Here is a 26,655-nt window from a genome sequence, read left to right on the forward strand (position 1 = left end):
GCATCTACAATGGGATACCCCCGCAGCCGCCGTCAGCCCAAGACTATTTTCGACTCTTCATGGTCTTCTCGATCAGTGCTGTCACGCGCTATCGTAGGGTAAAGACCCCCTCTTGCACCGTATATGCCTGCCCCAGGTTGCTCCCCAAATAAGCATAAATCGATCCAGTGTTTAGCCAGGTCTCGCTGAATGTAACCGATACATATATCGCATTAAACCAAGTCAGAGTGACCTCTGTCTTTGTCGATGACTAATAGTTCTACAGGGAGACAGCTCGCAACACCCTTATGGGTACTACCTAGCTGCCCAGGAATACGTGGGCAATATCCCGCTGATCGGCAGTACGGACGCCATCCAAAATCTGCTTTTGGTATGCCGATTCGGGATGTACCATCACATCGGGACATCCCTTTGGGAGATATCCCAGTTTTGTATGCGGCAGTGCGTTGAGCAGAATCTCCATGCCCGGCCCCGGCTTGGGACGAATTTGCTTAAAGAACAACACCAGCGACGCATTTTCTGGGAGTGCTACATCTCCGATCGCTATTCCTCTGGGGTCCTCGGCAGACCATTTGCTATCCCGGAGAACGACATCAGCGTCGACCTGCCTATAGATGCCGCGGATGAAACCATTACGGACGCTATGCTGACAGGGCCTGCTTTATCTGATGTACCCCTTAGTGCTGACGGGGGGCCGACAGAGCTCTCGGTCTTCGTGTTCTGCATACGCCTCCGGCGAATCACCTCACGGATTCACTCGGCCTTTTACAGCGGACGTGGCCTGAGCCCCGTCGATGGTGACGCCATTCCCTCCTCCCAGGTCTCGTCGGGTCATGTCTATGTATTGCTCTATCAGTTCCTGGGCGAGCTCGAGGTGTGGCGGCGCGGCGCGCCCACCTTCCACGAACCCCGGTCGCTCTACGAGCGGAACGAGTGGTACGACTTCCTTCTTGAGAAGGACAAGTTGCTCCTCGTACGCGGCGCCATCCACACCGCGCCACGCCGCCACCAAGATCAGCCGCCCGAGGACCTGCTCGTCAGGTGTCTCGGCTGCGCAACACGTATTATCGAGCTATATGACAGCATGGCGCGTAACCGCTATATCACTTGGACACGGGGCTACTTCCAAGTCATCTTCGCTGCGGGCTTGTCCATCATTTACTGCGTCTCGCTGGGTCTGCACCACTGCGGTGGCGATGACGGCAGCGCGGCCGCGACCAAGACGAGACGGACCCTGCAGCTCTGCAACGAAATCTTGGCGGGGTTCAAGAAAGACATGCCAGATGCCGGGCGCTTTGCTGTCGTCTTTAGCATCCTCAAGGACCATTTCCTGCGAGACCCGGGCTTGTCGTTAGTTGCGGGCGCAGGAGAGGCGGTCGCTGCAGGACACCACCAAACTGTCGGATCATCGCAAGCAAATAACAACCATACAAGTAGCTTGCAGTTGATCCTGGAAGATGGTGGTGATGGGGCTAGCAAGAACCCTTCCATACACACGAATACCTTGTTTGGGACGGAAACGAATGCCTCGGGCTGGCAGCAGCAGCAGGGGGTGCTGGATATTCATTCATGATACCGACGGACCATAATGTGGATGCCATAACTTATGGAGAAGGGACCGAGCTTGGAGCTGATCAAGAGCTCCTGGGAAACTGGCCTACTTTGACGGACGAGATGATGGAACATCTCGAGGCGGGCCTGGGAGAGTTCGCTTGGGGCACGCAGGGGATGGACGGATTTGCTTGGGATAATTTGTATTGAACTACGGACATATACATGGTTCTAGTTAATACACCACGGGTGTTGCAATAAGCGACGTATCTACTGAGTGCGCCCGTTTTCAATTTAACCTTTAGTAGGTAGTTCTCTACAGCTAGAGCGTCGCAGCGCATAACTAGCTCTATCCAGACACGAGTCCTGCACATAATACGTGCCTTATCAACCGGAGATATGTGGGCTCGGTGTGTTGATGCGGAGAGAGTTGATCAAGTCTTCAACCCTCCTGGGAGTGGGGATCTCGGATGACTCTATACGGCGCTCGAGGCTCAGCCAGTCGGCGTGGGTGTGACGATCTTTCGTGGCGAGAAGGACCACAACAAGCTGTTCAAGTATCTCCCGAAGAGAGCGCACAGACGAGAACCTCTCGGAGATAGCCACCAACAAACGCAGACATTTCTGTAATATTGGCTGGGTTGTGGAGTGGTTTCCCCAAAGCTCCCGAGGAGCGGGTTGCAAAGCAGCTCGGCCCCTATCCGGAAGACGAGAAGTCCATCGCAGCCCATAAACGCACAGCTCTGTGTTGCAGAGTTCTGGTCCAAAAAGTCCAAAAACCCCACGAATTGTTCTTTGGCGTATGCTACCACCATAGATGTCTCAACCGCGCCCTGGGCTGGCGCCAGGTTGGACAGTATCTCCAAGAGGGCCCTGCAACAGAAACGGACACAGAGATTGTTAAGCAACCACGAACCATCACCAAGACCGCTCGGATGCCTGGGCAGAGTTTCCCTGAAGTGCTGCATATTGATAAAATGGAAAAGAGCTCCCTTCTCGGGGTTTCGCTGTGTGTCACGTAGCAGTTTCGCGCCTTGCACCACAGTGCGGTGGAATATTTCAAAATCTCCGCTTGAGCTGCTGTTGTGAGAAGGCGGCTTAACCAGGAGCAGTCAGCATCATCCGGTGTGGAGTATGTGTACTTCGGGTGTCCCAGAAACATACCAACGTTGTAATGTCTTCATCTTGCACAAAGAACGGCCGGTCTAGTGAAGCACTAACAAGCCTTCGCAGTGTTAGAGACGGGCTTTCCTCAAACGGCGACAAGAGCAAACCTACGTGTCGAGAACATAGAGACACCAGAACGCTCGACTGCTGCCCCTTTTCTCTTCGTCGTCGGACTGGGCGTCGCTCACTCGGATGTGATGCATTCCTGCCGATACGCATCGAGACAGAGCCAGACCCAGCAAATGCCAAGTAGAGCCACCGAAGGATGTAAACAAAGAGAAGACGGCGATTGCGATCAAACATTGTACCGTTTCTAGCTCCCTAGATGATCCATCCACACGCGGGATGTGCTGCTGCGCCGTGAGAGCAAGACTTGTAGCAAAGGTCTCCATGTGGCGGAAGTCGGGAGTAAGGAGAATTCCTGTTGCCACGGCGACATAAGTGCGAACAATCTGGCCGGGAGAGCTGGCAAGGAGCTCACCAGAGTTTCCCAGGTCCGCCCGACTCACAATAGCGTACTCCTCCATCAACTGGGTTCTCTCGATAAAGGGAAAGCATTGTATAGACATGTCGAGGTACCTGTCGAAAGGTTTCTGGGTATCTATGCTGTTCAGCTGCAGGCCCTGTCGTAGCAAAGCCCGGTGGAAATCACCAAAAGCTCCATGTAGTGCCGGATTGGGAGTGTCTGATCGGGACAGGTTACTGGCGGCAACACCTGTCGACGACCGGAGTAGGGTCTCAAACGAGAGAAACGGACGGGCCCTTGGCAGCAACGGCTGCTCTCCAGTGGATTCGGCCATGGCCGCGAGCGAAAGAGACCCCATCTCGGCCTGTATGGAGTCTCTACAACCGGCAGCGCGCGACACCGAAGACCAGGGGGTCCTCCGTTCTGAGCCTGTTCGGGCATCGGAAGCAGGGCTGGCACTCTCATCTTGGCTTTGATGTGGCGAAGCCTGCTGCCCCGTTTGGAGCTCCAAGAGTTGTACCTTCCGCTTGAGCGCTTCGATATAGCTTCAAACCCGGTTGCTTAGTGATATAGCGTTTGTGAGTGGATGGAGCCTCGCCTGGTTACGCACTATACACATACCTCAGTTGCGATGCAGGGTCAGATGGGTCAAGGACGGTGCCGTGCCGTCGCTCGAAGCATGTGGCCGAAACCAACTGGCACTGCTGGCATATCGGCCGGCGGCGGTCGCACTGTACCGAGCGTCAGACCAGTCCTCGGCACACCCGTTGTGTACCGGAGTAGTGGGGAAGTCTGGGCAGTGAGTGCAGCATACCTTCTGTTTTCGTCGCCAGCAGCGTTCGCATGCCTGCGACATGAGGCTCGTCATATTTCCCTTGGTCAAATCATTGGGGAAAGAAGGCAGAGGCGGGCCTGGACCGAAGATGCGTAGGCCAATGTCCGCTTCTTTCATTGCATTCGACCGAGGAGCGGGAGCACGGGGGCTGCTGGGAGCCTTCCAAGTGTGGGGTGGTTGGAGACCCCCATGGGGGGGGCGAAACTCCATCGGGGCATGTCCGACGATGGCTTCTCCATATTCCCATCCCCACTAACAGACTCGGGGGCCCGAATGTGCCAGTCCTCCCCATGCCAGCACGATCGCCTCTCGATGGCATATAAATGGGTGGGTTGTATACATGTGATGCCTTGACAGACGAGAATCGCCAACTCCATGTCCCCTTCATAAACACTTCTCTTGATACGTGTCACTCGGCCAAATACACATCTTTACATCGACCAACCCATCCAGCGATACGCCACAACTCCCAATCAAAATGGCAGTTGAACTACGGAACTCCATCAAGGAGAAGATGGAGCGGGGCGAGGTCGCTTACACACTGAGTGTCAAGACCGTACGTACCATAGAGATTTCCATGATGGCTAAGACGGCTGGGTTCGATGGCATCCTCATTGACATGGAACACTCGTCTTTTGATCTGTAAGCTACAGCCCGACATGTCCATCGCTGAACGTGTGACTAACCCATGTGCAGTGATACCACGGGCCAGCTCTGCATGTCAGCACTGTATGCCGGCATTGCACCCATCGTCCGCGCACCCAGCAAAGACCCTTTCTTTGTTTCTCGCATCCTCGATGGTGGTGCTTTGGGGGTTATCGTGCCTCACATCAGAAGTGGTAAGTCTCCCGCAAAGGATTCCTTTAGACTCCAACCTCGCTGCTCTGCCTTGAGTCGCCTGTACTTACATCGTTTATAGTCCAAGATGCCAAGGATGTTGTGGCAGCAGCCAAATTCCAGCCTGTCGGATGCCGTTCATCGACAAACGGGTTACCTCATTTCCAGTTCCGCTCCATCCCTGCAAAGGTATCCAACCCCGTGTGCAACGCCTCGACCTTGGTCATCCCTATGATTGAGACTCTCGAGGCACTGGAGTTGGTGGACGAGATTGCCGCCGTGGATGGCGTCGACTCCCCTGCTGATCGGCACAAATGACCTGACGGCCGAGATGGGTATCCCTGGCGACTACGAGAACCCGCGGCTTACGGAGGCTTACGAGCGTACCATCGCCGCCTGCAACAAGGTGGGCAAGTACGTTGGTGTCGGCGGACTCCACGCTCGCCTGGACCTTGTCGAAAAGTTCTGTGGCATGGGTGCGAGATGGGTCATGGCTGCCACGGACGGACCCCTTCTTCTTGCAGGAGCAAGCAAGAGAGGCTCGGAGATGGCCCAACTGAGCGCCCGGGTTACGGGGGCGTCGAACGGGAACGGCGTCACGAATGGAAACGGTATGAAGAACGGAAACAGCATTAAGAACGGAATCGGTTTCACGAATGGGAATGGTATCACGAATGGGAATGGCGTCACGAACGGAACGCACTGAGTCTATAATACCCCTATGTAGTAGAAATCAAAGCTTATAATATGAAATCCCCGAAACAGCCAAGAATGAAGGCGGGGCGGGTCTGACATGTATGCCGTGTATTCTATATGCCTAGCAATTTTGTGCAACATGGAACTCGTACGGCGCCTTCTGGGGAAGATATCATGCTCTCTAAGTAGATCGATCTAGCAAAGATTCCAGCGACGGCCAAGAGGTTACATATCGAAAAGTCTGTTTGGGTTCAAGGAGAGCATGCTGTTCCACTGTTCCTCTGATAGCCACGACTTCAGCGCTCGCAACTCGCCCGCCGTGTCTACTGGCAGTGGAGGAGATGGACTTTCACCCGTTTGAGTGCTGTCAACATGGGGCCAATCACTTCCCCAAACTATGCCTGTAGGACTACTCGCCGCCAACCTCCCAACCACGGTCCGCATGCGATGAAAATCATCCGGCGCCCGCCGGTGCAGGGCGCCGATCTTGACACTGAGCCTCCCGGCCGATAAGAGGCCCAAGAACGCGTCGAACTCGGGAGACGACACGTCTTCGGGGGTCACGCTGCCGTTGTGATCAGCAATGATCCGCACGTTGCGCAGCTCTTCATCGTGCAGCAGAAAGTCGGCAACCGCCGCCCACATGCGCAGCGAGAGCTGGGCCGAGAGGCTCCATCCGTATCGCGCAACGCCCTCGAGCTGCGCGGCGCGCCGAAATTGCTCCCGCACCCACGTCGCGTTGTCGCCATTACCGCCGTACGAGCCGTGAATGCGTATGGACCGGACGCCGGCCGCATGGAAGCGGGCGAAGTCGTCGGGCCCCAACAGCTTCTCCAATGCTCGCCCGGGTTCTGGGTCTGCAAAGATGGTGCCCCGGAAGAGCTTTTCGGGGTACTTTGCGCGGCCCTCGTTGAGGTTGTCGATGAGGTTCTCCGGGCCATCCTCGATGCTGGCTTGGACCATCATGATCCTGTCCGCATAGGTGCTTGCGACCAACGCGCTCAGCGGCGCGGCTTCCGGTGTGTATGAGCGGCTCGGCTTGAAAGGGTGCTTCGCTGGGTTAAAACAGTGGACGTGGGAGTCCCACGAGTTGTTTGGGGTGATGCTCTCAGCCATTCCTGCAGCAAGGGGGGAAGTCTCCCCCGCGTGCGACGAAATAGATGCGGTAGCCCCTGATATGTGCGGTATCGCAAATAGCGCAACGGCGCAGGCGTAGCGGAACGCGGTTGGCGGGCTATGCATCGTGTTTCTTTATCAGCCGGGACAGATCGATATTTTCTCCTGTAAAGCACAAGCAGCGATAACTCATGTTCTGCCCTGAGCCACTGAGCCCCTTCCTATCGTAGGAGAACGGGCTTGCCCCGGCACCCCCTGACCCCTGACCGGTGGTGGAGTCTGTGGGGGAGGCGCGAGTCAACGGAGGACGGGGAATGTCCGATGGGGTTTTCAGTCTCCAACCTGAACATCTACTCCGCAATCAGATCCAACATGGATATACCGGCAAGGGAGTATTTCGTCATTTGTCGATACGACATATTTCCGGAGGCCATCCGAGGCCGCCTCCCGTGCCTTTGGAGCAAGCAGATCTTCCTTAAACAAGTGCTTGCGTTTAACACGGCGCCTCTCTTATTGAGATATCTCACCGTATAGCCAGTGTACGATCAAGCTGTCCCGTGTCGTTGCTATTCGAACCACGCACTTGGCACACGATTTACATCAATTTTACATTTTCCCTGGAAGCTTTTGCAATGTCGCCTATGATAGATGATCACGATGCAGGTGCGATGGCCAGGAACGACAAGCCAACAGTCTATGTCATCGACACATTCCACCCCAAAGCTATCGAGCATGCTAGATCTCTATTCAATGTGGTATTGAACACAGATAAGGAGTTCACCGGCTGGCAACAAAAGGCCAAAGTCATCTTAATGCGAAGTTCCTACATGAGGGCAGACGACATCGCAAAATGCCCGAACCTGATAGCCATTGGCAAGCACGGCGTCGGCATCGACAAGATCGACAAAACAGCCTGTGACGCCCGTGGTATCAAGATCCTCAACACGCCTGGCGCCAATGCTCAAGCCGTGGCCGAAATCGTCGTCGCACTCGCCATGGCGGTGGCGCGCAACATACCTTCTATCTATGCGCGGCAGCTCAGCCAGCCGGTGCCCAAGGAGACGTGCACGGGTCAAACACTGTTCGGCAAGACGATCGGCATCGTTGGCATGGGCAACATCGGGCGCAAGGTGGCACAGATCATGCAGGGAGGCTTCGCAGCCACCATCGTCGCCTACGACCCGTACCTGCCGGCCGGCGCCTGGTCCGACATCCCGCACCGGCGCGTGCCGTCCTACCGGGACCTGCTGGCCGACGCGGACGTCCTGACGCTGCATGTGCCCCTGACGGACGAGACGCGCGGCATGATCTCCTACGAGGAGCTGAGCGCCATGAAGCGCACCGCCATCGTCATCAACGCGGCGCGTGGCGGCATCGTGGACGAGGCCGACCTGCAGCGGGCGCTCGAGGAGGGGCTCATCTGGGGTGCCGGGCTCGACGCCCACGAGCAGGAGCCCCCCACCGCCGAGCGGTACGGCGCGTTGTGGAAGTTGCCCAACGTCGTCAGTACACCGCACATCGGCGCCGCTACTGACGATGCGCAGCTCATGTCAGCGCTGGGCGCTGTCAATAACACGTACAATTACCTGAAGAGTCTAGAGTAAAGCCAGCTTCGATTATGAGTTCAATACAGTAATTAGTACACGATATCATCCAGCCTTAATATGGTAGATCAACTCGTACCGGCATTTGCTGTGGTTTGCTCTGGAACCAAACATCGCAATTTGATAACAGCAGTGACCGATCATGTTATAGAATGCTATGAGGCATCCAATCGCTCTAGTTAGTAATGTAGTAGGGGCAGTTATATGACGTCCTCATGTCGTTCTCCCAGTCCCACCCAAGAGCATAGCATGACGCTATGCAGCCTTTCCAATTTTGATCAAAGGGGCCTAGCCCCCCGGGAAAATGCTCACCCTAGGAGAACGCATCCCTCATGACTGTGCGTCCCCGCGAACGGGCGACGTGCGGTAGGACTGAGCGGTATTTCGGACCATGTCCGCATCTCTTCCCCTGACTATACTTGGAAGTTTCGCTTAGGCACCTCTCCTCATCAGTTCTATTGTCCATGCGGAGAACCTGGGGTAAGTAGGATATGTTGGGGTAACCATGGGGTTGCTCGCTTGTGGGAATTGCTATATGAGAAGATCTTGGCCCCCGGAGCCAAGAAGTGCTTGAATATTGCTTGGTAGTAGCCGCACCCTCTTGGCACCATATTCTTCATATCCCTCGTACAGGAGAATTCCACTGTTGAAGAAGACGTGGTTTAACTTTGCTAGTTGTCTAATAACCCACCCATCATGCCGACGCATGCCCACAAACTGTCCGATGATATGGAAGTCAAGATCGATGCTAGCCATGTCGAGCAGGAGGTCAACACCGCCGCTGGCGCTGCTCCATTGACAGGCAACGGCCCTCCAAACTTCATGGATGCATACCGATCCTATACGCGCGAGTTTGCTCGGGAGACGGAGAGGGCACTGGTTCGCAAGATCGATTCCCGTCTGATGCCATTTGTCGTCATCATCTACCTCTTCAATTACCTCGACCGGAACTCCATCACGCAGGCTCGCCTCTATGGCCTGCAAGAGGACACGCATGTCAAGGGTGCCATGTACCAGACCGCTATCAGCATCTTCTCTGCAGGGTACATCTTCATGCAATTGCCCAGTACGCTGATGATGAGCAAACTCCAACCTCATCTCTTCCTGGTCAGTAGATGCAGACGTACGTGTGGAAAATAAAACGACCATGCTAACTCACAATTTCCTACCTAGCCTGGAGTCATCGTGATATGGGCTATTGTGAGTGGTTGTACCGCGGCAACATCAAGTGCTGCTGGGCTTCTCACTGTTCGTTTCTTCCTTGGTTTGGTCGAAGCCCCCTTTTCCCTGGCGCCATTTACTACTTGAGCTGTTGGTACACGAAGAAGGAGCTGGGCGTACGTATGGCCCTACTCGTTTGCGGCCTGCTGCTGTCCAACTCCTTCGCAGGGCTCATATCCGCCGGTATCCTCTCCGGGATGGCTGGTGTTGGCAACCTCGCTGCATGGAGATGGCTGTTCATTCTGGAGGGGCTGGCCACTGTCGTCGTCGGGGTTGCTGGGTACTTCATCATCCCAGATTATCCTGGCAGCACCAAATGGCTTAGCGAGGAAGAGAAAGTCGTGGCCCAGGGCCGCCTAGCTGCCGATGCTGGCAACGAGGACGGCACTGGCGAGGATGAGGTAACCATATGGCAGGGCATCGCATGGGCTCTGAAGGACCACCGGGTCTGGCTCTTTGCATGCCTCCAAATGGCCACCACGGCCTCTATCTCGTACTCCCACTTCTTTCCGACCCTGATCCAGCAAATAGGCTTCAAAAATAGCACCACCGTGCTCTTGTTGACCGCACCCCCCTACCTGTTCTCGTTCTTCTGGGCTATCGGGTTCGCCTTCGACGCGGACAAGCGGCAGAAGCGGTCACCGCATGCAATCATCTCTGGCGCCGTGGCCATGGCGGCAACGGTCTGCCTCATAGCCCTGGGCGAGCAGGAAGTGGGCGCGGTACGCGCTGACCTTCTTTGTTTGTGCCGGCACATTTGGGATCTATTCCACGACGTACACGTGGCTATCCTCGACCATCGTGCAGCCGCGGGTGAAGCGAGCCGCGGCCATTGGCATCGCCAACACGTGCGCCAACGTCGCGTCGCTCTTCGCCAACTACTTCTGGCTGGACAAGTACGAACCCTACTTCCGCGAGTCGTGGGCTTGTCTCCTGGCCTTCCAGGCCTTGGGTATGGCTTGCATACTGACGCTCAGGTACACACTTAAGCGCCGTAACAGACACTTTGAGAGGCTGGCTGCTCAGGTCGATCCGAACGACGGGGCGGCCATGTGCCGCCTCACGGAGGAGGAGCAGAGGGCTGTTGCGAATGGGTATCGGTATATCATCTAGCCAAGGCTCGGTTGGCAAGCCGAGCTACGCGTGAAGACTTGCTCAAGGTGATTGATGGTTTTGGGTATTTGTGCACTTATGGTTGCTTATTCTCGTGGTTCGGGGTGAACTAGTTCTGAGCCAGTTCTGAACCAGGACTTCGACATGTCTTATATGGTGCCCACACTTTCCCCAGATTTCGAACTCAATTCGCTCGAGTCGTCTGAGATATGACGACTACCACTGAAGACATATGTCCCACTCATTGTCATTCTTCCTTCTGGGCCGGAGATGCTGGATGCTTGGAGGAGCCGCGCATGAACAAGCTGTGTTTGCTCATAATGTCTCATTGACAAGAAGACTGGTTGTACGGATAGCTGAATGGACCGAGTGAACCAACCTCCAGTGCTCCACAGCGCTGGCAGCACGCTTGACACCACCTGAACTGTCAGCGGCCGCTTGATGCATTAGCGCTTTGTGTGGCGGGGCTCTCCCCCAGAATCAGAATATAATCAGAATATCAAAGGCCAGATTCATATTGCTCAGTCGCGTGAGAGTACCCGTGCGGTTCTTGCTCATCTGACATGTGGCCTGCCCCGTCTAGCATGTGTGACGGTGACGGTGACGGTGACGGTGACGGTGACGGTGAGGGGCTTGTGGCCTATGTACATAATGATGCCGGGCGCATCAAGGTCCCTGCGAAACAAGCCGGCAATATAATCGCGATTGCAAAGATGAATCGCCCTCGTATACACAGATAGCACTCCTGGAGCCAAGATAGGGCTCAAGAGTCATCGACGGTGATATCCTAACTGGCCGGGATGCGGGGCAGGGCATCGTACCTGGTCGCATAGGCTGGCTGGCTGGATAACGTGGATTGAATACAATACTTATCGGCCATTGACGTTCCACGCACGGCCCTTGCGCCTGCAGAGCTGCCTGGCTCGGTCCAGCCACGCCTAAGGAATAAGTGACGGGTATGTCAGCGGCCCGCTCTGCACAAGAGAGAGAGAGAGAGAAAGCGAGCGAGCATCCAGAGCCCAGAGCCCATCTGCTCAACACCCAGCAGCAATCAGCGACTGGCTCTCTACGACATCGGGCCAAGAATTGCCACTCATAAGTATTTATTTCAAGCATCGCCGACGCTGTGCCATGTGCATCGGTATTCTTCATTGCAGTAACATGCATTATGTCTGCCGTGGCACATAATGGGAGGGGATTAAACCACCAACATCATCAACTGCATCACCCGCCACCAGCGGCACCACCGAACCCTCAAACCTCCTCATCGCAGCAAACCCGACGCGTTTCTAGCTCGGGCGCTTTTGCATCTCGAGCAGCACGCACAGGGCCGACACCAGTGGCCCATTCAGCACACCAGAGCACCTCTGCCGTCATGCCATCGCATCCCGGGTCGAGCGGCAGCGCATTTGCGCAATACCACCAGCCGCCGCCGCCGTCGCGGGCCTCTGATGTAGCGAATGACCATACCAATGGTGTCTACGACGACGACACAGATCAGGATGGCGACCGCCGGCCCTCAAGTGCCCCTGGAAACAAACATCGGCTCTCAATCGCTACATCCTTCGACGACTCCGATCGCGACCAGCCAAGGCGTCGGCCGAAACCTCCCTTGTTGCGTTCCAAGAGCGAGCACTTCCCCCGAAACGAAGAGGCCGAACTGTCAGATGACGAGGTTTACGAATGGAGTGCGCGCCATGGCTTCGAGGACCATTATCAGTCGGAGGATATCATCTCGCAGCTGGCAAATGTAAGTTATTATTCGCCTCTATGGATGAACCCAAGAGCGACCGTGTTTCACGGCGACAACATGCCGTGAGAAAAGATAGACGCCTTGGTTCCATGTGACGTTCTGTCATGACCGATTCGTGCTTCAAATTCACCATCTCGCTAGAGCCTGGGCTTCCGTCTGCGCCCTGGTTGTGTTGGCTTGGGTTATGTTAACATAACACCAATTCCGTCTTCTCTCTGGGAACACTTGGTGGGACGGGTTGAAATCAGATATAATACTGACGTATTCTTGATAGAACTGGTACATGTACTACACCGACAAACGCCACGAAACCACTGGCCACCCCAAGTCACCAGGCTATACCATCGAAGACTGGCGAATGCGGGATCGCCTGAAGACAGTATCTGCCGCTCTTGCCGTCTGCCTGAATATTGGGGTCGAGCCACCAGACCAGTTGAGAACGAACCCTGGAGCGAAGTTAGAAGCATGGACGGACCCTCTTGGCCAGAAGGCGCTCGAGAACATTGGCAAGGCTCTGCAAAACCAATACGAAAACATATCGGTTCGTACGAGATACAAACAATACCTGGACCCTTCGGTAGAAGAAACCAAGAAGTTTTGCATCTCATTAAGGAGGAACGCCAAGGATGAGCGAGTGCTCCTGCATTACAACGGACATGGCGTGCCAAAGCCAACCAGCTCCGGAGAGATCTGGGTGTTTAACAAGAATTATACTCAGTATATTCCTGTGTCTCTCTACGACCTACAGCACTGGCTCCAGGCTCCAACCATCTTTGTATGGGATTGCTCCGAGGCCGGTAACATTTTAACTAATTATCACCGTTTTGTTGAGAAACATGAGGAAGAGGAGGAAACGGCAGCCGCTGCCGATCCAAGCTACGAGAAGGTCAAATTCCGCTCGTATCTGCATTTGGCAGCTTGTGCCGCCAAGGAAAACCTGCCGACAAATCCCAAACTGCCGGCCGATCTGTTCACTGCGTGCTTGACTACACCCATAGAGATGGCGTTGTGGTATTTTGTTCTGCAGAACCCCTTGAAGACGAATCTCACTCCAGAAAGAGCCAAGAAGTTGCCTGGTCGCCTTCAAGAGAGGCGGACACCGCTTGGTGAGCTCAACTGGATATTCACTGCCATTACCGATACGATAGCTTGGACTTCCCTACCTAGACACCTATTCCGCAAATTTTTCAGACAGGATCTGATGGTGGCGGCGTTATTCCGCAATTTCATCCTAGCGCAGCGCATTATGATGGTATACGGGTGCCATCCCCAGTCATATCCTGAATTGCCTGACACGCATCAGCACCCTCTCTGGGAAAGCTGGGATCTTGCCGTTGATCTCGCCTTGGCTCAACTGCCAATGCTTGAACGAAAGGAGCACGAAGGAATCGAGTTTGAATACCAGAGCTCGACCTTCTTCACCGAACAGCTAACTGCATTCGAGGTATATATTGCTCGGGGCAATGCGAATGCCCAAAACCCGCCGGAGCAGCTACCGGTGGTGCTTCAAGTCCTACTGAGCCAGCAGCATAGGGTGCGGGCTCTTATCTTATTGAGCAGATTCTTGGACCTGGGCCCCTGGGCTGTCCAGCTTGCTCTAAGCATCGGTATCTTTCCCTATGTGCTCAAATTGCTCCAGTCAGCCGCCAATGAGTTGAAGCCCGTCATGGTTTATATATGGACCAGGATACTGGCTGTTGACATTTCATGCCAACCGGACCTCATAAAAGATAGTGGCTATGGCTATTTCTCTGCGATCATGAGGCCATCAGAAGGTCTTGTTGTCGCCAACGACGAGCACAAGGCGATGTGTGCCTTTATCCTGGCTATGCTCTGCAAAGGGTACAGGCCCGGCCAGGTGGTCTGCAACCAGAGTAATAATTCCGAGAAGCCCGAGATCATGTCGTCGTGCTTGGCACATCTCGGAAACGAAGAAAACCCACTTCTGAGGCAATGGGCCTGCCTCTGTGTTAGTCAACTGTGGCAAGACTTCCCAGAGGCGAAGTGGAGAGGCATCAGAGAGAACGCCCCCTCAAGCTATCTACCTTGACCAAAGACCCCTGTTGTGAGGTTCGAGCCTCCGTTGTCCACGCCCTGACCACCTTTTTGGGCATTCCTGACCTAACTGACGAGGTTGCTCGCATCGAAGAGTCCATTGCTTGGACCCTGCTGGATGTGGCCAATGATGGAAGTCCCTTGGTACGCAAAGAGTTGGTGGTATTCCTCTCCCATTTCGTGCCTCGGTATGACAGCAAGTTCATTGTTGCTGCCTACGAGCAACTGATGGAAGAGAAAGAGTATCTCGTCCATCCACCCCAGAACGAAGGCCTGGATTACAAACTGGGTCTTCACTATGCAAGGCAGGAGAACCGCACTGCAGACGGCTCAATCAACCCAGCAGTACAGGGCTTCTCACACAATACGGTTTTCGCGGCTTGCTGGAAGCATGTCCTCATACTAGCCGTGGATCCCCACCCGGAGGTTCAAAGGGATGCCACTATGATCGTGGACTACGTGCACCAGGCCTTGCTTGACTCTCCTGTCAGCGTTCATGCGAAGAATCTCATGGATGACATACAAAGGCGGGTGCGGAAGACAAGAGGTCAAGGCCACAGAAAGCAGGCGTCCACCTCACGAAACAGCATGATGCACACGAACCCTTCGGATATCACAGCACCAGAGCCTTCGCCTGGTCTCTTGAAACGCACAGCAAGTCTCTTATTCTCGGGCATCTGGGGCGGTGAAGGGCCTCATCCGTCCGGTCCCATGTCTCCTGGCCTGGTCCGCAGTGGTTCTCAGAAGTTCCGAAGTGCTGCCGAGTGGATAGCACCCCAGGAGCAAAACGACCCTTCAACGATAGCGAGCCATTACCATGTGACCGACGAGCCTGTTTCTGGCGGGTTCGAAGAGCGCAGCGCAAAAGAGCTACCGACTCTACCATTGAAGAGCACACTGTTGGACTGGTCTATTGAGTACTTCCGCGAGCCGCAGATGAAGCCGACCGAGGCAGAAGAACCTGGCAGTACCGAATACAACGAGCGCCTTTGGAGAAGATCCCGCAACGAGAACATCCTCAGAGAAACTCAACCGCAGAAACACTATGCTGGCACTCACAAGTGGAACAACCAACTTGCCATCATGAACAATGGCGCCCAGCCGGCAAAGATGACATTCCACCAATTCGAAGATCACCTCGCCGTCGCTGATGATGGTAATACCGTCAATATATGGGACTGGAAGAAACAACACCGAATTGGCCGGTTTTCCAATGGAAATCCAGAAGGTTCCAAGATTAGCGACATGAAGTTCATCAATGAAGATGACACTGCATTCTTGATGACTGGTTCTTCGGATGGTGTCATACGTATCTACCGCCATTATGACTCCGAGAAGACGGAGCTTGCAGCCTCCTGGAGAGCTCTCACGCATATGGTCCCCAGCAACGTCAACTCGGGCATGGTCTTCGACTGGCAGCAAGTCACTGGCAAGGTCCTCGTGGCTGGCGACGTACGTGTCATCCGGGTATGGGCGGCGGCTTACGAGACTTGCATTGCCGACATCCCGGCGCGATCCGGCTCCTGCGTCACATCCATCACGTCGGACCAGATGACGGGCAACGTATTCGTTGCTGGATTCGGCGACGGTGCTGTGCGAGTCTTTGACACGCGACTGAAATCTCAGGAGTCCATGGTCAAGAAATGGAAAGACGACTCAGACAGGCAGTGGATCAAGAGTGTTCACATGCAACGTGGTGGCCAGCGTGAGCTGCTCACCGCCAGTCGGAACGGCAAGGTCAAGCTTTGGGATATTCGAATGGATGCGCCTCTCAAAGTTGTGCAAACCACAAGAGATACCCTACGCACGGCAAGCACCCACGAGCACTTGCCTGTGTTCTCTGTGTAAGTAGCCGAAGCCCCATGCCCTCCGAGGTTCTTGATGTTCCCGTACTAACCATGTATCAGCGGTACCTCTGCCCACTGCGTCAAGGTTTTCAACTTCGATGGCAACGAACTATCTCGTATGGAACCATACTCCAGCTTCTTGCAACAAAGTCGAGGCGCACCAATTTCTACTACCGCATTCCACCCCCATCGCATGATATTGGGTTGCGCGGCACGAGGTGACCACCACATCAACCTCTTCACGTGCGCCCAAGAGACACCTCAGGCGTATCTCAACTCTCTTTAATGGCACTTTAATCATAAGTGAGCATCCATCCGAACACAAATTCGGAGATCTAATCAAACCTTGCTGCCAACGCAGTTGCGTTGTCGGGCAAGTGTATTGGGACATTTCAAGGGCCTCCCACCCTGCTGGCGTTTGAGCATTTTCCCAGGTAGTTTGTCGACATCATGAAGAAGGCACATTGACTTACGTTATATTGATCCGTTCGGAGTTCAGGGTCTTTTGGTTTCGTGTATTTGGTTGATTAGTTGGCCCATAGCGGCCAGCTGCCTCTCAAGGCTTGGGTCTTTCCCTCTTTGGTGTTCTTACGAGGGCTGTGGTTTTGCATCCCAAGAATAACCCGAGGCTTCCAGAGCTGAAGACAAGAACTTTACACCAGCGTAATATTCATAATGAGAACAGAATTTAATAAGCAATTCTCATGGCAAAATTGCTATGCACGTCATCAGTAATAGCCTCATCTTGGTCTGAACAACATGTGTGAAGAAATCAGTGCATCCGACCAAGTCAGATGAATGGCCTGCGTTCTTGTCCTTTTCCGCCCTCCTGACAGCAACTAAACCAGCTTCGGGGATCGTCTGGCCTCTAGTGGTCATGGATACTCGAGGAGAGAGCATACAAGGCTTACTTCTCTAAAAGAAATAATGCGAAGCCAACGACCAATTTGGCGTCCCTCAGTAAAACAAAAGATCAACGCAATATCGTGGGAACAAAACCAGGGTGTGTAAAATGGAAACTGTACGACCGCGATCCCAAACCAACACGGAACGTTTGTTCGATCAAGGATTCACGCTATATCAGGGATGCCGCCTGGGCTGTTACCAAAGGGTGTCAGTCTAATAATCCCTAGATTGTATGAATAATTATACAAAATTCAAGTATTCAAACATCATGTATAACTGTAATAGTACCAATCTCGGAATGTAAAACGACGGAAAGTTTCCGAGTACTAAAAAACACCCTGTGGGAATAACACTTAATAATAAAGTAGATCAGGGCTTGATGAGTAGTGCGGTCTCGTAAGGGACAATATAGAACTAAAAAGATAATGCGTATCGTATTGGCCTATATAGTCACGCCAGTATCTGCTATACTTATCTTCAGGGCTTGGAAAACAGCTCTTCCTCTCTTCGGGCTATATTTGGCGAGCCGAATAATAGATATGGCCCTGAGTGCGTACGAGCTATATGCAAGGGGTTATCCTCGACTACAAATGGGGGTGAATCTACATCATCGAAGAGTCATACAATCACTTCTCGCTATTAACCCCAAAGGCTAGAAAGCTACTTGCAGGCCAGCCATTGACTGGGCTGTACTCATCTAGAGTCGTAGTCCCGTGTAGCACTTCGTATCTGACCATGCCGCTAATAGACTCGGTTTTGTTGCTTATCATCTGTGCGATTTTCTGCCCAACCGCGCTACCCTCAAACCAGGCCCCTATCGATCCCCGGTATTAGTATTGTACTCTCAGGAAATCATGCATACCTCGGGGTAATCAGGGGTAGCCTTTGCAGGCAGTAAGAAAAGGGAGCGATCCAAGATCGCTTACCTTGCAAGAAGCCATAATACTGTGCCGACGTAGCTTCCCCAGCGAAGTATAGTCTGTTGACATTGGCACGCAAGTTTTGGTGTTTTTCCAACGTCATGCCTACTGGCCAGTTCGAATACGAACCAAACGTCATTCTTAACAGTACAATGTTAGTGTTGTGATTGTCCGTGATTGGAATGGCCCGAGGGCCCAGCTTACTCTTCAGTACTCCATCGTGGATAATAAAAGGCCACGGGCTCGGGCACGACTTTTCTGGGAACATGGATCGCAACACCTTGAGACCCTCATTTTTCGTTGTTTCGTCAGACTGCTGCTCTACCCTGTAGGCTTCATCCTCAAGGACTGTGACAAAAATGATATGGGAACCCTCCAAGAATCCGGGGCCGGTCAGAGACTGCCACACTGGATAATAACCCCGGACCTTGGGGTCAGCGTACAGGAAATACTGCGTATTCGGATCCCAGAAGGTCTCGTTGAATTGGTAGAATATCTTCGTATAGGTGCCCATCTGGAACTGTTCGATGGCCTCGCGCTTCCAACGCGGCAATGGAGGATCGAAACTAACTGCGTCGTTTTGCAGTACCCCTACAGAGAAAGTCGCGATGGCATAGTCGGCTTGTATACAACCATCGTGGGTCTTGATCACGACACCCTGGTCTGAATAAGTCAAAGACTCGACAGTTGTATTGAGCATAAGCCGCGTGTCGTTTGCACCTAGAAACGTCTGGCTCTCGCCGATGACGAAAGCGTTGTAGCCTCTTTGATCCCAAACGTAGTTATTCTGTTCGGAGAACTGGTAGTACGTAAGGTTGTATCCCGTGATCCTTCAAAATTCTTTTAGCTGGGGCGTCAATAGATCATGAGAGAGCGGAAGACCTACCCATAGAGGAAACCACTCTCATCGGGTGTTTGCGTGGTTTCCAGATCCCATGCCCACCACTCGACTGCCTGCATTTTCATATCTTTCTTCGGTTTCCAGCCCGCTGTGCTCAAGGCAGCTCTCAGGCTCGTATCTTGCAGGTTGTCCGTGAGAATGTATCCTGCGTCCTTCTCCACAACGGCGTAGGCCTTCTTGTAGGCTTCAATTTCATTAGTATAGTCATTGTAGCCGTTCTCGTCGTAGGTGAGTATAGAGCTGCCATTATCATATGTATTATTGAGCCCGTATCTCTTGGCCAAAGTCCAGATTGGGTTCCTCGGGTCCTCCTTCGGATCCCAAGCCCTGAACCCAGTTGGCCCCCAGTTCCACTGTGTATGGCGCCTTGGTTTTGGGGTTGACGCCAAACTGCGTGTGGCGGACACGACCTCCGATGTAATCGTTTGTCTCGACAATGAGGAAGTCGGTTACTGAGGCATTGGACAATGCCTGTGCCGCCGTGATGCCGGCGACCCCTGCACCCAAAATGGCCACTTTGGTCTTTCGGCAATCGCTATCACGGGCAAGAGGGGCAGACCCTGCCGGTTGGACGATATGGGCGAGAGAGAGCAGGACTGCGGCAGGGGTATTCCAATGCATCTTGCTAGGTTGCAAAGTTCTAGTAGAAAGTGCGGTGGCAATGCGATGACAGACCAAATATTGGCTACGTCAGAAATGAACAACAACAGTCAGGAGACACAGCTGTCTCACCTCAACATATGCACATGTGACCAGAGGGAAAAGAGGTTGCAGCAAGAAACATTGATGCCCATACCTACGTACGTAAGTAAAGCTTTTATCCGTTCTGGATCTGGATGAGCTGAGGGAGCCCTCCTTCCTTGGCCATCATTGAATCGGCAGGTCGCCCTTTCCAAATGCCAAGGTCACATTGCGTCGTAGCTTCCGTCCGTGAGAGGGCGGTGCTGACTTGTTTGGAGAAGGTGCAGCTGCAGTTCATTACCAGGTCGGGGAGATGGGATGATGACTTGCAGGTTGCTGGGCTGAGTGAGATAAGATTGTGACGGCCGCCAATCATATGGACTTGGGTTATTGCCCACGCAATTGTCAGTTACGTGCAGTGCAATTGCTATCAAGCATCGCGATAGGTAGGTCCGATGGAGTCCGTTTTATCTATCATGATTGCTTTGTCATCCGGCATGCGTGTTCCAGTACGAAGTACTAGCCCTGGAGATTGACCAGGATGGCGATAAGGGAGGTATGCAGGGACCATTAGATCCTCCAATCGATAAGCCCCTTGGAGAGCCATGTGCACTTCGTACTCTCGGTAAGTAAATAAATATACGCATATAAGCATGTTCGGCCCCGTATACGTCATAGCAGGGTCAGGTGCACCCCCGGTTCTTAGAGCAACCTTAGCCTACTAGAGCTTGTGACACGCTCGCGCCTGGTCCTCCTCGGCTTGGCTTCCATGACTCTCCTGACGGTGTAGCGAAGAAGTCAAATTCATCACGAAATGGTAAACGCTTTTGAGTTTATTGGAAACACGCTCCCGGAACTATTATAGGATTCTATTCCCTTTCGGCCATTGCTGAAGTCTGGACCTGTAACATGGTAGACGATCCCGTTGACAGACTTCCCGTACGTGAACACATTTGCTAACCTCTTGTGTCACAGCCTTCGGCGACGACTCCTCTTCTGGCGGACGACCGCCGTAACTCGGCCGACTCCGACCGACTGGCCGACTCCGAAGACGATGCATTACGTGGCCGAGCTTCATCGAACCGATCGGGCCCAGCATGGGTCTTCCGACTCCGCGAGGTCCTACTCTTTGCATGGGCTCTCCTGGCGACAGCTGGCGTGCTCATCATGGCTGTCTGGATGTCCCATAAGTCGCAGACCGACTTTGAAAAACCTACCGGCAAGCGCAATCTGATCTTTATGGTGTCCGACGGCATGGGACCTGCGTCTTTGTCTATGACCAGATCATTCCGGCAGTACACAGAAGGCTTAGAGCACGGCGACACCTTGACTCTAGACAAGCACTTCTGGGGAAGCAGTCGGACGCGGAGCTCCAGCTCCTTGATAACAGATAGCGCGGCTGGCGCCACAGCTTTCAGCTGTGCGCAGAAGAGCTACAACGGGGCCATCTCCATGCTGCCCGACCACACCCCATGCGGCACGGTTCTGGAAGCTGCCAAGAAGGCCGGCTACATGACGGGCCTTGTCGTCACCACTGATATTACGGACGCCACACCTGCATGCTTCAGCAGCCATGTTGATGTGCGCACGCAAAATGACGAGATTGCTTTGCAACAGGTCGGAGACGGGGCACTCGAAAGGGTTGTCGATCTTATGTTTGGTGGCGGACGATGCCATTTCTTACCAAACACCACCCATGGCAGCTGCAGAGCCGACGATATTGACGTTGTCAGAATCGCGAAAGAGAAGTATGGCTGGACCTACACTGACAATCGCGCTGGCTTTGATGACCTCGGGGAGGGCCGTCTCGAAGTCCCCCTGCCCATGCTGGGATTGTTTGCTTCTACCGATGTACCATTTGAGCTTGATCGCCGCAACATGAACGACGTCTATCCCAGCCTGAGCGAAATGGCAACGACTGCCTTGAAAGCCCTCGAAAAGGCCACTCAAGATAGCGAACAGGGCTTCTTCCTCATGATTGAGGGCAGCAGAATCGACCACGCAGGCCACTATAACGACCCTGCAGCCCAGGTGCACGAAGTTCTTGAGTACGACAAGACCTTCCAGGCTGTTCTGGACTTCCTGGACGAGTCCAAGACAGAGGGGGTACTGGTTGCGACGAGTGATCACGAGACGGGTGGTTTATCTGTTGCAAAGCGTATGTCCATCTATATACCTTCTTCTTTCTCTCCTACGTGCAGCACCAGCAACTGACTGAATTTCTAGAAACCCGACCTGACTACCCCGAGTACCTGTGGTACCCTGGTGTCCTTGCCAATGCCTCATCCACTTCTGAACATCTTGCTATCAAGCTTTACCAGCATATTTCATCCACTCCCAAGAATGGGACCTCCCAGAATGACCTCAAAGCGTACATCAATGATGAGCTTGTCAAAACAGGCTTGGGTGTCCACGATGCAACTGATCCGGAATTGGCAGAGATTGTCAGCAACCCCGAGAAAGCTCAAGATTTGTTGGCTAAGATCATCAGCCAACGTGCCCAGATCGGCTGGAGCTCTCATGGCCATTCTGCTGTTGACGTGAATATCTACAGCTCAGGTGGTTCGGGAACAGACGCCATTCGTGGCAATGTTGAAAATACCGAGGTTGGGGGTTTCCTCCGAGACTACATCGGCGTTGATGTCGACGCTGTCACCAAGGAACTCAAGGAAAAATACCAAAGGAGGTCAAAGACGGCAGCTTCAAAGCTCGCTGCCGCTGCCGAGCCAAACAACAGTGAGGATCATTGGGCTGCCCATGAGGATATGGTGATGCGACAAATGGATAGCAACTAGTTACTGATTCATATGCTCGAGGCATTGTTTCGTGTTTCTGCCAGGTAGCATCTTCGGGAGTCATTCTGTGAAGCATTGTCTTGTATAGAAACACTGAGTGGATTGGGGTTTCACCCAAGTAACAAATACATATCTATTCTACCTAGGTCTAGAAGCTTTAGCAACAACAAATAAGGATACCCCTTTTAGCTGATCCCTCCGGGCGAAACAGCCGCACATGTTTTAAGAGGGCAAGCAGCTTGCACGTCAGTTTCTTTGCCTGGATTCTAGGAGACTCCGACAGCAAACTTTGGCCAGTCCGACTGTTTGACGGAGATATGTGATGGCATCCGGCGTCTGATGCAAAGTTGTAACACTTCGGGGTGGGTCGGCTAACTCCGTTACGGCGTGATTGCTATGCCCCCTTTCCAAGAGGGCAGATGTTTGACTCCAAAATCTTCCACGTTCAGTCCTGAATACAATCTGTCGATGAGGCTATCATATCATCCAGTCCCATTGAAAACAAAAGACGGAGTTACTGGAAGGTTGACGCTCAACATGATCCGGTATCGACGAGACATTACGTTACCTAATTTTCCAAATAAGTAGAAGAACTCAGCAGCTGTCCGAGGCCTGATATCAGTTTATCAACTCCCTTCTTTATGGATGTTTTTCTGTTATGGCGGTATTCGCCTCATGCATTAGTTGAGTTTCCGGATTCACAAACACGCCGTCACCAAGAAGCGTGAGCTGTTTAGGAGGGCCAAGGCACGCAAGTTTGCATGCCCCATTCGACTTCATATCTGTACTTGGCCGCAAGTTGATTTGTTTCTAGGCAAGCTACAGGCTATGAGGAATCACTGGAAATTGTTACCTTCATTGGAAATAAATAGTTTTCATGGTCTAGCCTCTGTGAAATGCGGTGCGGTTCTCAAAGTCAAAGGTATGATGAGTAACTTCGTCCAGCCCTTCTCATCAAGTGCCTTGCCTTTGATATTGATAGCCTCTCCTATAATCTGGGCTTTGTACTTTCCAGCTTCAACCATACACGCATCTGGTGGTTTACTTCTTCAAAGCAGCCCGGCTCATACTCTCCCTCGGCGAGTCTCCAGAAATAGTGGCTTGTGGTTGCTCGCATCCCGGGGGGGAAGAACATCTTATTGCTCCTCTAATAATCTCAAACTGGAGGATAGCTCGGTACCGGTATGACCTGGGGGGCAAGTGTTGGCTGAGCTTCTACAGATCAAACTCTGTAGACTCTACATCCAGAGGCAGCCAAGCGCCAGAGAATTAATCTCACGAGCCTTTTCTCCTCATTGTTGTATTTACAGTCATCTCTCACCGGGCTGAACGTTGAGCTCTCTTCAGTCTTCTTCTGGCACGCAGCCATCACCGCAGACAGAAAAAAAGCATCCATACCACTTACCAAAGTCCGCTCGCCAACATGTGCTTCTACATCCTGAACGTCACTCTATGTGACCATTGGGAGTACGAGTTATTTGCCGGACCCAGCTGCCAACGCTTCATCGACGCCGAGCTTGCCCGTATCCACCGACCCGAGGCCTGGAACGATGCCGAGAACCCCAACGCCGAAAGCACCCTGCCATTCAACTGGCCCCAGCCCTGTGAGCCCAACTACTTCAACACGGTCCAGTCCCTGTTCTGGTGTGGCTGGGAGTGCCGTAACACACATGATCCCCGTAAGTGCTTGTGCTTTTATTAATACCCTCTTCACCTTTGTATTCGTATGTTGCAAGCCCAATACTGGGAAACGTTACTTGGTGTGAGCCGAGGACAGAAGCAAATACTCGATAGCCCGGAATAGACTCATGATCCATGTTTGTTCCAGCCCTGGTAAACAATCTTGGCGGCTGATACTAATAAATTCTGTTCCAGAGGGTCTGAAGGAGTGCTACGTTTTCCCCTTCGGCATTAAGCAGTGGCATGGTCACAAGGAGCCCATGGGCGAGCCGGCTGCAACCTATGGCGAGCCACGTCTCGGTGTTGGCTGGAGAGACTAGGTCTGGACAGAAAAGGAGGCAAATCGGATTTTGAGTGCTTTAGCCTCACACCCCATCCCATGCTGTTCTCTCAGTCAGAAACCCTTCTAACAAAGAAATCCTTTCTTCTCAGCTGTCATTGGTATTATTGGCACATTCAAGCATACCCTTTCCAACATTAGGATAAATAAGACAGCTACTTCGGGAGCACATACCTAACGCATGGCTTTGGGCAAAGCCCGGTCATTGCAGTCAGTCTTAGCTGCCCTGTAAATTAAAATTTGTGCAAAACATGAGAGACCTGGGTTTTTGCTGGGTTTTCTTTATGCTTCAACGAGACCACCAGATTTATAATGGTTCACAGAGCATATTGGGTGTTCATGTACAAAGTCAAGTTGGCCATTTGTATAGGAGACAGACAACAAATAGCCGCACTCCAGAGGCAATGTGATGCCAGTTTTGCTCTACAACCACTAGAGGAACACCCATGTAGAATGCTTCAAGCTTCGTCTTACTATATGCATTGCCATACGCATCGCCCCAAAGGTCTGCAATCTAGTGCAATAAAAGACTAGTGTAGAGGTATTATTCGCTGACAGCCAAGCCACAAGTGCTTTCGATGACGATGCTTCCTCTAGCGGTCCAATCAGGAATATGATATATACCACGGCTAAACATATCTTAGCCCCCCAAGAGAAAGCGGCCGGGTCTGTTGAAGCACACTAGACTGTGTGGGTTGTGATACCTTCCAGATTTGGTGTATGTTGTCTTACCACAGTCAGTAAGGACAGTTGGGTGATGCAATAGCAACCCCTGTCTATACGACACCGGCCAAAGGGCCGCAGGCCCGGGAGGCACTATACATAAGGTTGCCATACACACGGGTAAAGCTGGCACAGCAACCAGGCTATACGCCGTATACGCGGACCATAATTGTACATATAACCCCGAAGTGCCCGGAAGACGTCGGCGAGTAGGATGCGAAATCATCGGCTCTAACAAATTATAATCATTACAACTGTCCCAACTAATGTATACGATGCATATTATCTGCAACGTACTAAATGCCCTCGTCCTGGCCACGGTTGCTACCGCGTCCAGCTCCGGCTGTGGCGTTGCGCCCCCCATCCCGTTAGGGCAGCGGCACAACGCCACCTTGTCGTCGGCGGACCTGGCGATCAACAACCGAACGTTTATGTATTGGCTCCCGCCGAACTACAACCCCGCGAAGCCGAACCCCTTGATCCTCTCTTTCCACGGCGGCGGCGTCAATGGCGACCGCCAGGCGGACCAAGACTCATTCGCCGATCCGTTCTTCAACCAGGACCACGTTGTTGTCTACCCGCAGGGGCTGGTCGCTGGGGCGGCCGGCGTGGAGCCCATCACTGTCTGGCAGGGAATCCGCCTCCTGCCATGCTACTGGGACGACGTGGCGTTCGTGCTGGCGCTGCTCGACCATTTGGAGCGGGAGCTGCTGTGCATCGACCCCACGCGCGTCTACGCTGCGGGCAAATCGATGGGCGGCGGCCTCAGCGACATCCTCGCCTGCGACGCGCGCAGCTCGGCACGCTTCGCGGCCATCGCGCCTGTCGCCGGGTCGTACTGGGCGCGCTTGGACCCGCGGCTTTGCAGTACCCCGGACTCGGCGGCGGCAGTGCCCGTGCCCGCGTGCCCCGGGAAGCGCGCTTGTCCCATGCCCGTCATGGCGTTCCACGGTCGCAACGACACGACCGCGCCGATCGGGGGCGGGCCCATCACCGGCCTGGACTGCATGCCACCGGTGCAGCGCTGGGTCGAAACGTGGGCAGCGCGAGACGGACTCGACCCGTCGAGCCCGTCAGCAGAAAAGCTCCCTAGCGGAGACAACGCCACAGTGTACAGATATGGGAGAGGAGACGACGGGGGGGAGGAGAAAGGGCTCGTCACGTTTGTCATGCCTGGCGACCACGTTGCCCACGACTGGCCGACCACGGTCGACTACGGCGGTACGCAGAGGGTCCTCGAGCCGGGCCAGGGTCCGGCCAATTTCAACGGCACGGCCATGATAATGGATTTCTTCAGGAAGTATAAGACTCCGTAGGTCGCATCGTAACCCTTTTGACTGCCACTCAGAGCGCTAATGATGCACTAGAACAAATGACTTGTGTGACATCTACAGGGAATAAGAAGCAGGGGACTGCAATGTATACTTGGTAGGCACCACATAGTGTCT

General features: G+C 53.4%; 12 protein-coding genes across 12 annotated transcripts; 9 read left to right on the top strand and 3 right to left on the bottom strand.

Annotated features, from left to right (window-relative positions):
- Nucleotides 1–385: 385 nt before the first annotated feature.
- Nucleotides 386–1,573, top strand: PG998_001157 (uncharacterized protein; the record flags this gene model as incomplete). The annotated part of the gene is made up of 1 exon (XM_066867975.1): nt 386–1,573. One exon carries the CDS (start codon nt 386–388, stop codon nt 1,571–1,573), a length of 1,188 nt encoding a protein of 395 aa, XP_066736390.1.
- Nucleotides 1,574–1,938: 365 nt separating this feature from the next.
- On the bottom strand, nt 1,939–4,229 carry PG998_001158 (uncharacterized protein; the record flags this gene model as incomplete). Its single annotated transcript, XM_066867976.1, has 6 exons — nt 1,939–2,309; nt 2,468–2,648; nt 2,716–2,776; nt 2,830–3,729; nt 3,806–3,915; nt 3,999–4,229. The coding sequence occupies 6 exons, from the start codon at nt 4,227–4,229 to the stop codon at nt 1,939–1,941; spliced, it is 1,854 nt and encodes a 617-aa protein (XP_066736391.1).
- Nucleotides 4,230–4,497: 268 nt separating this feature from the next.
- Nucleotides 4,498–5,174, top strand: PG998_001159 (Pyruvate/Phosphoenolpyruvate kinase-like domain-containing protein; the record flags this gene model as incomplete). Its single annotated transcript, XM_066867977.1, has 3 exons — nt 4,498–4,661; nt 4,716–4,858; nt 4,939–5,174. The coding sequence occupies 3 exons, from the start codon at nt 4,498–4,500 to the stop codon at nt 5,172–5,174; spliced, it is 543 nt and encodes a 180-aa protein (XP_066736392.1).
- Nucleotides 5,175–5,187: 13 nt separating this feature from the next.
- PG998_001160 (HpcH/HpaI aldolase) lies at nt 5,188–5,562 on the top strand (the record flags this gene model as incomplete). The annotated part of the gene is made up of 1 exon (XM_066867978.1): nt 5,188–5,562. The coding sequence occupies one exon, from the start codon at nt 5,188–5,190 to the stop codon at nt 5,560–5,562; it is 375 nt and encodes a 124-aa protein (XP_066736393.1).
- A 215-nt stretch (nt 5,563–5,777) lies between these two features.
- PG998_001161 (uncharacterized protein) lies at nt 5,778–6,794 on the bottom strand (the record flags this gene model as incomplete). The annotated part of the gene is made up of 1 exon (XM_066867979.1): nt 5,778–6,794. One exon carries the CDS (start codon nt 6,792–6,794, stop codon nt 5,778–5,780), a length of 1,017 nt encoding a protein of 338 aa, XP_066736394.1.
- Nucleotides 6,795–7,300: 506 nt separating this feature from the next.
- Nucleotides 7,301–8,272, top strand: PG998_001162 (uncharacterized protein; the record flags this gene model as incomplete). Its single annotated transcript, XM_066867980.1, has 1 exon — nt 7,301–8,272. One exon carries the CDS (start codon nt 7,301–7,303, stop codon nt 8,270–8,272), a length of 972 nt encoding a protein of 323 aa, XP_066736395.1.
- Nucleotides 8,273–8,968: 696 nt separating this feature from the next.
- Nucleotides 8,969–10,606, top strand: PG998_001163 (MFS general substrate transporter; the record flags this gene model as incomplete). Its single annotated transcript, XM_066867981.1, has 3 exons — nt 8,969–9,395; nt 9,446–10,215; nt 10,301–10,606. 3 exons carry the CDS (start codon nt 8,969–8,971, stop codon nt 10,604–10,606), a joined length of 1,503 nt encoding a protein of 500 aa, XP_066736396.1.
- Nucleotides 10,607–11,981: 1,375 nt separating this feature from the next.
- PG998_001164 (Target of rapamycin complex 1 subunit mip1) lies at nt 11,982–16,547 on the top strand (the record flags this gene model as incomplete). Its single annotated transcript, XM_066867982.1, has 4 exons — nt 11,982–12,356; nt 12,634–14,328; nt 14,379–16,258; nt 16,322–16,547. The coding sequence occupies 4 exons, from the start codon at nt 11,982–11,984 to the stop codon at nt 16,545–16,547; spliced, it is 4,176 nt and encodes a 1,391-aa protein (XP_066736397.1).
- Nucleotides 16,548–17,793: 1,246 nt separating this feature from the next.
- PG998_001165 (uncharacterized protein) lies at nt 17,794–19,582 on the bottom strand (the record flags this gene model as incomplete). The annotated part of the gene is made up of 4 exons (XM_066867983.1): nt 17,794–17,981; nt 18,094–18,917; nt 18,974–19,341; nt 19,373–19,582. The coding sequence occupies 4 exons, from the start codon at nt 19,580–19,582 to the stop codon at nt 17,794–17,796; spliced, it is 1,590 nt and encodes a 529-aa protein (XP_066736398.1).
- A 901-nt stretch (nt 19,583–20,483) lies between these two features.
- On the top strand, nt 20,484–22,464 carry PG998_001166 (alkaline phosphatase; the record flags this gene model as incomplete). The annotated part of the gene is made up of 3 exons (XM_066867984.1): nt 20,484–20,486; nt 20,645–21,827; nt 21,896–22,464. The coding sequence occupies 3 exons, from the start codon at nt 20,484–20,486 to the stop codon at nt 22,462–22,464; spliced, it is 1,755 nt and encodes a 584-aa protein (XP_066736399.1).
- Nucleotides 22,465–23,887: 1,423 nt separating this feature from the next.
- PG998_001167 (uncharacterized protein) lies at nt 23,888–24,464 on the top strand (the record flags this gene model as incomplete). The annotated part of the gene is made up of 2 exons (XM_066867985.1): nt 23,888–24,143; nt 24,340–24,464. 2 exons carry the CDS (start codon nt 23,888–23,890, stop codon nt 24,462–24,464), a joined length of 381 nt encoding a protein of 126 aa, XP_066736400.1.
- A 1,018-nt stretch (nt 24,465–25,482) lies between these two features.
- On the top strand, nt 25,483–26,523 carry PG998_001168 (uncharacterized protein; the record flags this gene model as incomplete). The annotated part of the gene is made up of 1 exon (XM_066867986.1): nt 25,483–26,523. One exon carries the CDS (start codon nt 25,483–25,485, stop codon nt 26,521–26,523), a length of 1,041 nt encoding a protein of 346 aa, XP_066736401.1.
- Nucleotides 26,524–26,655: the final 132 nt, after the last annotated feature.

Source organism: Apiospora kogelbergensis, assembly GCF_038363985.1.
Source record: "Apiospora kogelbergensis strain CBS 113332 chromosome Unknown utg000001l_segment0_segment0, whole genome shotgun sequence".
Classification (NCBI taxonomy): domain Eukaryota; kingdom Fungi; phylum Ascomycota; class Sordariomycetes; order Amphisphaeriales; family Apiosporaceae; genus Apiospora; species Apiospora kogelbergensis.